At 33.8% G+C, this 8,876-nt stretch overlaps 1 protein-coding gene across 3 annotated transcripts; it reads left to right on the plus strand.

The window, feature by feature from the left end:
• Window positions 1-3,755, plus strand: LOC114719356 (ribosome-recycling factor). 3 transcript variants are annotated; one of them, XM_028904834.1, is made up of 9 exons: window positions 1-101; window positions 589-857; window positions 1,522-1,665; window positions 1,761-1,876; window positions 2,194-2,285; window positions 2,404-2,425; window positions 2,540-2,608; window positions 3,422-3,490; window positions 3,569-3,755. In XM_028904834.1, exons 2-9 carry the CDS (start codon window positions 656-658, stop codon window positions 3,647-3,649), a joined length of 795 nt encoding a protein of 264 aa, XP_028760667.1. In that variant the 5' UTR covers window positions 1-101; window positions 589-655; the 3' UTR covers window positions 3,650-3,755. The 3 variants fall into 3 exon arrangements, with proteins under 3 accessions (XP_028760667.1, XP_028760669.1, XP_028760668.1); XM_028904836.1 differs by lacking the exon at window positions 589-857; XM_028904835.1 differs by lacking the exons at window positions 1-101; window positions 589-857 and adding an exon at window positions 1,259-1,413.
• Window positions 3,756-8,876: the final 5,121 nt, after the last annotated feature.

The following is an 8,876-nucleotide window of genomic DNA, read 5'->3' on the forward strand; positions in this document are numbered from 1 at the left end:
CGCCACACACAGACCCTTAGCAGTTGCACATAGTCACATTCTCAATTTCCTCCGCGGCAGCCGCCGGCGACAGCTTCGCTGCAACATCACTGCAACCGACGGTAAGAGATTGTTTATCCTTTTCTTCTCTTGATTCTTCAAATCTAAACTGTGCGATCCTTTCCTTCATATGCGCTGCTTACTCAAAGGCGCAAAATTACTATCCTGCAAAGTCTACATAGAAGATTGATTCCAATGTGCCAGATAAAATGTGTTGGTTTTTTATTTATTTATTTTCTAGAGTTGGTGTGCATTTCGCATATTTCTGTGCAAGTAGGGTGAATTTAAGTTGCTTACTGGTTTAACATACAACGGGGTTGGGGCATGCCGCTATGGAAGCTCTAAATATGAACTGTTGATGTGTGTATTGAATTAGCCTTATTTCTGGTTTAACACACTATAGGAAAGCTTGTCACTTTTTTGGGGGAGAAAAAGAAGTTACAAGTGCGAACATTAATTTTCGGATTTTAATGATCAATTTTTTTTTTTCCTCTCATTGTTAGCAAATGTGCTGTTAGAATAGTTGAATAGCTTCATTTATTCCTGCAGAATAAGCCTTGTGAATTGAAGAACTTAATTTCTCAAGAGTAGGAAGAAAGAAGAACAAAGAAGACTGATGTCTACCTTCATTAGACGTGCATTCTCCCACAGAAACCTTCTTCTCCTTCGGAGCTCTGCCCTCTACGGTCGTGATCTCTCATGCACTATCGAAAATCCCATCAACATATGTAACTCTAATATTGAGAGGGTATTCAGTGTCCCAGCGGCTAATTTTATCATAGAAAGTCGCAGAGGCTTTGCCAAGGGACGAAAGTCAAGTATGCCTTTCTGTCTCTTCTCCAACTTGAACATCTAGGCAGACCATTCCTTCTCGAATCCTGTTAATCTCAGGATATAATTTATGTTGATTTAGGGAGGGAAATTAAATATGCTAACTCCTTTGATTTTTGGTCTTTTTCCAAGTGAATGGACTTATCTGCATATGATTGCACAAGTTTTAGCAGCAGGACTAATTTGTCTTACTGCTGTATAGTTGATGTTTCCTTTTGACTAAACAATAAGCACATGACAAAAATTCAGGGAGGGAGCATTCAAAAAAGAAAGTTCTCTCTGGCTAAAAATCATAAGTGAAAGAAAGTTTGTGATTTTTCGGAACTGAGTGAATCTGGTTTCTCCAACTCTGGTTGTTGTATGTTTTGTGCTAATTGAATTGGATTAGGGTCTGTACTTGAAGCATAAAGGTTTTAGCAGCAGGAGTTGTAGACTTAAGATCAGAGCAAGGTTGATAGGGTCAGACAGAATCATTTCTCTGGTTGCAATCAACTAACTCCAAGCACTCACAATATAAAGTTGATATGAGATTTTTCTGTAAAAGTATGCCAATGACTTGCCTAATTAAACTTCCTTCTGCGCAAAACATATTGTCTTTAGGTAAGTTAATGCTAAAAAAATTGTGTTAATTATTTTATTTATGTAATTTAGAGGATGGAGGTGGTGTTAGTACAATTGAAGTTCCTCCAGATGTTGGGCCTACTATTAAGGCAAACGCTATTTCACAGATGGAGGCAGCAATGTCTGCATTATCAACAGAACTAAACAAGCTACGCACAGGAAGGGCATCTCCAGGTATATTTTAGGGCATCGTTATGGTGAAACTTTATTTTTTGTTTCCATGATTGTTAATAACTAACTTGTACATGCATGGTGATATGTTTCTACAGGAATGCTTGACCATATCATTGTAGAAACGGGAGGGATAAAGATGCCCTTGAACCGAATTGCTGTTGTTTCAGTTATAGATCCAAAGACCTTATCTGTAAATCCATATGATCTACAGGTACTCTCCTGAAACAGAAATACGTACATACATCTATCTCTATGCTAATCATTGTCTGGACCAGTTTTTATTCTAGCTTTCTGTGGTTTAACTCTTGCAGTCAGGATCTTATTCAAAGTTTAATTTCTTAAATTTGTTTTCTTTATCATGGACTTCAAGGCAGCAAAACTGATTATATAGTTTTATAACATTTCCATTTACTTAAGGAATACATTTATGTTCACTTGTAATCCAGAGCCATTGGAGATCAGGTTTATGTTTCTGTTGATGTTAATTGCTAAACTAGTATGACAGTTGAATCCCTATCACTTCTACAGACACTTAAACAATTAGAGAACGCCATTGTTTCCTCTCCGTTGGGGTTAAATCCTAAAGTGGATGGTGAAAGATTGATCGCTGTTATTCCACCGTAAGTTCTGAAACTGATGTCTGTCAGGATGAAGTTCATTTGGAGTTTTGGCCATTAAAGAACCATAAAATACTTGCTCATTGTAACTTACTGATTTACTTCACCGTGTAATGATCAGATTGACCAAAGAGCATATGCAGGTAAACTAATAATACCTTTTCAATTTATGTGTTTTCAACTTTTTCCCCTTCAGCTAGAATTTATGGCTTACACACATAATTGCTGCTATATCTCTGTGTTGAGCATTTATTCAGGCTATGAATAAGTTGGTCACCAAGTCATGTGAAGATGCCCGTCAAAGCATTAGAAGGGCCCGACAAAAGGTATGGTGGAAAGCTATTCCATTTCCTTGATCTTTATGTATGTGTTGTTGAGAAAAAGTGGCATAAACAACTATATCATTGCAACAAAACATGTAAAGAACAATGCCCCCCTGAACTTCACAGTACCTGGAGTTGGGTAGATGACTGTACTTGTCTATGGCTTGGGCTGGCCAACAGCTTTGGTCTCCATGTGGCTTTGTGAGGGCCTAATTCAGCTCGCTGCAGGTTGCTCAGGCCGTCATCTTCTGTCATGCTTCGTAAAGTTGAAAAATAAACTGAAAATTTTGTCCGAGTTTCCAGTGCTGACAAATTTATGGAATAGATTTTTAATGCTTGACCTTCACTTTAAGTTGTCAATGTATACTATAGGAAATTGTTTGCTTTAAATAATTCAAGGAAAGGCTTCAGCTCAAGTTGTCCAGAATTCTCACTCCTGCTAGATGTTTTCATCAGTTTTTCACCTATTTCAACTTTGGTTTGGTAATCGAAACCCCTCAAATATTTCATGCTACTCTTTTGATTCTTGACATTGAAGAGTTCTCAAATAGGGTACTAGTGGTCACGTTTTCCTTTTCATGCTTTACACTTAAAAGCCCAGCATAATCTTGTCCTAATCAATACCTCTAATGTTTAGCTTTTTAAGTTATTAGAATAGAGAAAGTCTTCAAAATTTCTTGAAACAATGCAATCAGATCTCCAGGCCTGTGTCCAAAGGGTTTTGTACTTACATTGGTTGTCTCCCCTTACCATATATGCGAAGTGGAGCTGTACCATAATTTACTGCAAATTGTGTCTAAGGATGTTATTCTACAGGCAATGGACGCAATCAAAAAGCTATATTCAAGTCTCCCCAAGGATGACATAAAAAGATTGGAGAAAGAAGTAAGTTACAAGCCTATTCCGTTTGAGTGGTCAACAAGATTGCGTAGCTCCGATTCTGATACATTTTCCTGCCTACAGGTTGATGAATTGACCAAAAAATTTATCAAAAATGCGGAAGATACATGCAAGGCAAAGGAGAAGGAAATTAGTCAAGGTTGAGCTGTACTGGTTCTCTGAATTTTTGTGGAGGATTCAACATTTCCCTTCGCCACCTAGGATGTATCTGACCTTATTTAAGCGTTATTTCATTAGTCTTGTGATAGAAGATGAATCCCTTCCGTACCTTCCGCCATGTTGATCTTTGATAGGATCTGTTACCGTTAAGGAAAAAACTGCATATTAGTGCATTCGGAGAAAAATTTAAAGAGAAAAGATGAGCGTGATGACTAGAGACGTAGAGTGAGCCATACACATCGCACTATTCTGTGTTCTTTCTCTCTCTAAAAGCATAACAGGATATAACTATAGGGAATCCAAATTTGTTGATTTTATTATCAGTGAAGGAAAGATTATGAGGGTTAGAAATGCTGAATTGGCACTTCCTCCTTTTGTTGCTGTTAATTTTCATATTGTTTTGACTACGGTAGCCCCCTTTGTTTGGTCCAAACCACATGGGACAATATCTGCTTGCTTGATTTTTAGTTTGCAGTCACTTTAGTTGGGTGGCAAATTGGCATATCACAATCCTGTTGAGCTTACGTAATATATGTAGATAAACGAGGCACACTAACTGCTTTCAATTGTGTTTTCCATTTTTTAAAATATTTTTTAATCCTATAATTCTGACACAATTAACGAAAGATGATGATAGTTAATATTTTAAATATTGATAAAATATTCTAATGTATTAAGTTTAATATTAAAAAATTTATAAAAATTATAATTTGAGATTAATAATGTTAGGTTTAAAAGACTGAAAACACTTATAAAATTAAATAATTAAATTGAAGTTTTACATAAAGTCAGAAAATTAAATTTTTATTTTTGTTCTCTTAATTTGATTGCCGCTTTTGGTGTTAGAATTTCGAAGACAACAAATACAATTTTTTAGATGTTTAGATTTTAATAATTTCAATCAAAAAAATAATTTTCCAATTTTTTTAGAAATTGTGCTAATTAACTTCATTCAATTTTATAAGGCTGTAGTACGAATTTAATCAATCAAATTAATCCATCCTATATCAACTCAAGAACAGCCACAAGGCAGAACTTGATACGAATTTGGTCAAAAGGTTTATGAGTCAACACTTCTAACAGATTCCGTTCTGAATCCATATCCTCTCAAAATTCATTTATTTTCCCTCTTAGAATCCATTCTCCATCCTTAAATTAAAAAATGAATGGCTCATATGTAATACTTTGTAAAATATTATTAAAATATAAATAAATAAATTCAAATTGTAAAAATTTAATCTGGACTATTGACACTCTTAAATTAAAAAATAAATGGTTCATATGTAATACTTTATAAAATATTGTTAAAATATAAATAAATAAATTCAAATTGCAAAAATTTAATCTGGACTATTCACACTTGTAGCATAAAAAATTTAATTTACAGAATATTTTAATATTAGTTTTATAAGACATTACATCTAAACCATTCTTTTTTTGGTCCAAGGGTGGAAAAGGAATTTTGAGAAGAAAATGTATCCTTTTTCTCTCCTCGAACTCAATAATCTCCAATCCTCAATCAAAAAATACTGCTTGAAGTTCAACCTATGATAAGTGTAAGAGTGACCATAGTAGTTTTAATGCAGTTCAATTGCTTCCATATGGAAACTCAATGTTTCCTGGATCTCATATATGCATGATTCAATCGTTATATAATAATCTAGATTTTTGTATTATGTATTTGATTTTTGGATCTGTAGCATTAACTCCAATAGAAGATGCGTGATTCATAAGAATATCACTAATGCATAAAAAAAGGCATTTCGTAACTCTCAGCTAAACAAAGGTCATAATGAATAGAAGTTCTTGCATCAAGGAAAACCAGCAGAAGACAGTGAGCTTTATATCTTTGACGTTTGATTGAAACAGCATAATTTTTCTCATATGATACAAGGATGCATCATATAATATAATATATGTGTGTGTATATATATATATAGCCTCTGATATTTGTCTCTGCCCTTTTAGAAATCATCCACTCCAAAAGTGTCATCCCATTTTGGCAGCTTCCTGATTGAAATATCACCATAAGCATCATGCTGCTCCGCATCCACAAAATCTGTAGTCTTCAAAACCTGCAAAATTGTAATGCAGCAAACAACATTAATATGCGACAAATATGTCAATATATATACTACCTTCGATCCTAATTATAAGAGCTGGTTGACTAATTTGAGGAGATTAAGAAAAGAAGTTAAATTAGTTATTTGTAATAAATAGGTGTTGTTTTTCCTAAAATATCTTTGCTAATCAAATATATTGGTTAGAATTGTCATTGTTAGAAAGACTACGTTAAGAAAAAAATGCATAAATATGAAAATAAAGTGGATTGGGGTTTTATATTTAGAACCAAAATAAAAATCAAATAAGGTCTTATATTAAGGAACGGAGGTAGTATTAAATAAAATCTATATTGACATGCACTATTTACAAGTGATAAATGGTACTCCTCTAGTCCTTCATGTATTACTTAATTTAAGAGTTAATATTAATCTTATATGTAAAACCTATTTCATTTGTTTATTAATTTTTTTTTCAAATTAACTCTATTGATATTTTTCCAATAATAATCAAGTAGGAGAGAGACAAAAGGAATTAAGGAAGATTCTTAGAATATTTTTTAAAAAAACATACCATATTAACTACTTTAACTAACATTCTTAATCTACTCAAATTAGTTAATTAGGTCCCACATTAAGGATAGAAGGAATTCAATACATTTTTCAAACTCCAACAAGTAATATGTCTAGTTCTGTTATAATTATGAATATTTTTTTAAACCTAACAAAATTTTTCTGTATTGAAAGCCAATCAAACATTTATTAGGTACAATAGTGAGAATGCATATGTTACTACTTAACTAGCTTGTTTCTAATAGTTCTGAAATAGCAAAAAGTGCACATTGTTGTTTTGGTCCTTGAAAGATGTCAATTCACTCTATTTTGTCCTCCATTTCTGAGGCATTACATTGTGATTCTACAATGTGGAGTTCATTACCAATACAGTACTGATACTAACACCTAAAATGAGGATTCCATCAGTGAGAAAAGTCATTTAGAGGACTATAAACAGACGAGCTCAGAGGATTGAATTAAGAAAATTGATATCTTTCTAAGGATTAAAATATTACTTGGGAAGACTAAATAAACATACCAATATTTCATAAAATACCCTTGCACATTCTTTCCTGGTTTTTGAACCAAAAGCTTGTGAGAAGTTAACAACTTCCCCCCTCCTTTTGATTCCTGAGACTCAAAAAACTTCTGTGCAAGTTCAGGGCAACGTCCCTGCACATTATTGAGGAAGATAATATCACAAAAAGATACTGAACTAAATTTCATGAATTAACTACAGTCTCACCTGGTTTGTCCAGTCCAAGCACCTGCAGCAAATAAAGATATCAAGAAACAACGCCGTACTAGGCTCCATAAAAAAATAAACCAAAAAAAAAAAAAGATGTGGGACAAGTTAAAAATATGGGTTTGTGGGAGTTCTCACAAGATTGGGAATTCTGTGTTTCAAATGAATATGAATCCTGGTACAGAAGTGTAAAACATATATAGATGTTAGCTCATAGTGCTTTCAAGAATATAGAGAACACAAAAGTGACCAAAATGTTAGTTTCAACCAATAGGCAATCATGTCTAAGATATCGAATACTTTTGGAAGAATATTCTGTAATGTATTTACAGAGAAAAAAAAATACATCGATTTATAGGGAGTTCTTGCCATTCAATCCCAGAAAATAAGCGTATTAAATGGAAAGGTTTACAGAGTAAAAAAGGGCTACAAAACAGGGGAAAATCTAACTAATAAAAGAAAACAAATGCTGGAATATTATTTGACATATTCAGTCAACAGTAATAAAAGTACATTGGTTCAGCATAACTTATTTAAACTTTTAAACAGATCATTTACAGGTTCATGATATGTCCATTAAAGGTTATTTACTACAGGGTTCGTTAAACAGAAGCTTGCACTTCACATAAGCCAAATCTCGAAGTATCATGCACATGAAATAAATATTTCCAACAGGATCATTTGTATAACACTGCAAGGTGAATTGTAAATGATTGCTGATACAGGATTAAAGAATAGTACAAATGGCAGAAATTTTAAGGTTTTTCTATGGTAGTAACGTTTACCCCATTCATCCGATTATGTTCTTCATCCTTTCTCAAAGGTTGGCCTCCCGCTAAGCTTTCATATGAGCTTAATGTTTCCACAGTACACTGCAAGGTTGTTCATAAGGCTATGTGTGATATCAGTTGTCTACAATATAACTTAGTTAAAAGTAATTTTGAAGATTACATGATTGTTAATATTTTCCTCATTCATCGGGCTGAGTTGTTCATCATTTCTCAGAGACTGTTCTCTCCCCAAGCTTTCATGCGGACTTAAAGGTGTTACATCATTTGGTCCCTCAATTGATTGAATAGTTGAGAGCCGAGGAGGAGTTTTCGGAGAAGCTATTATATAAGATCCCAGCTGATCTAACTTTCTGGGAGTTTTTGTAGTTTGAAAGGACTCTGATATCTTGACTTTCCTTTTGGAGAACAAGGATTGGAGCTCTAATGAACGACCTGCCGAAAAACAATGTTACTAATGGTAGCCAAATTAAAACAACAAATGAAAAAAAAAAATGACATTTGCCAACTCACAAGGCAACAAAGAGTCATGGAAGCCCTTAGGAAGAGTAGAAATACGATGTTTTTGCTGTGTTTTGAGCAGAGAGTGACGATTTTTTCTACGCTTGGAAATTAAATCTCTGGCATCAGATATGTTCTGTTTAACTTCCCTGAAATGGCTCCAGATGCAAGGTGTTCAGTGACTGTTCATTTGGAGGATTTCAAGCTATTATTATATTCAGACAATGCTTAGATAATTGACAGTCCAAATCCAAACTACATAATTTTCCATAATTGGTTGACTGTAGCTGCTCGGCTACCAACAAAATTAGCACAAACCCGAAGAGTTGATAGATTGAAGAAAGTGGAAATACAAAAGACACAAAGGAAATTAGAGTCAGAAACTGCTAAAGCTTAATACTGAACTAAAAAAGGTGGAATTCAAAAGCAGATGTTTTTTTATTAAACCAGAAGGCCTCAAAACCAGTGACCTTTTATCAATTATGATGTGAACATCCAAAGCACAGTATCTTACGATTGATTTGGTAAGTCTTTCAATGCGAAAAAAAATGTTATACTAGCTC

This window comes from Neltuma alba, unplaced genomic scaffold (genome assembly GCF_004799145.2).
Source record: "Neltuma alba isolate B1F8T4 unplaced genomic scaffold, ASM479914v2 tig00011913_pilon, whole genome shotgun sequence".
NCBI lineage: Eukaryota > Viridiplantae > Streptophyta > Magnoliopsida > Fabales > Fabaceae > Neltuma > Neltuma alba.

Bases quoted from the DNA above. Each gene is read 5' to 3' on its own strand.
- LOC114719356 (XM_028904834.1), top strand. From the start codon at position 656: ATGTCTACCTTCATTAGACGTGCATTCTCCCACAGAAACCTTCTTCTC. The intron at 858-1,521 runs GTATGCCTTTCT...TATGTAATTTAG, and splicing joins TGCCAAGGGACGAAAGTCAA to AGGATGGAGGTGGTGTTAGT. The intron at 2,286-2,403 runs GTAAGTTCTGAA...TGTAATGATCAG, and splicing joins TTGATCGCTGTTATTCCACC to ATTGACCAAAGAGCATATGC.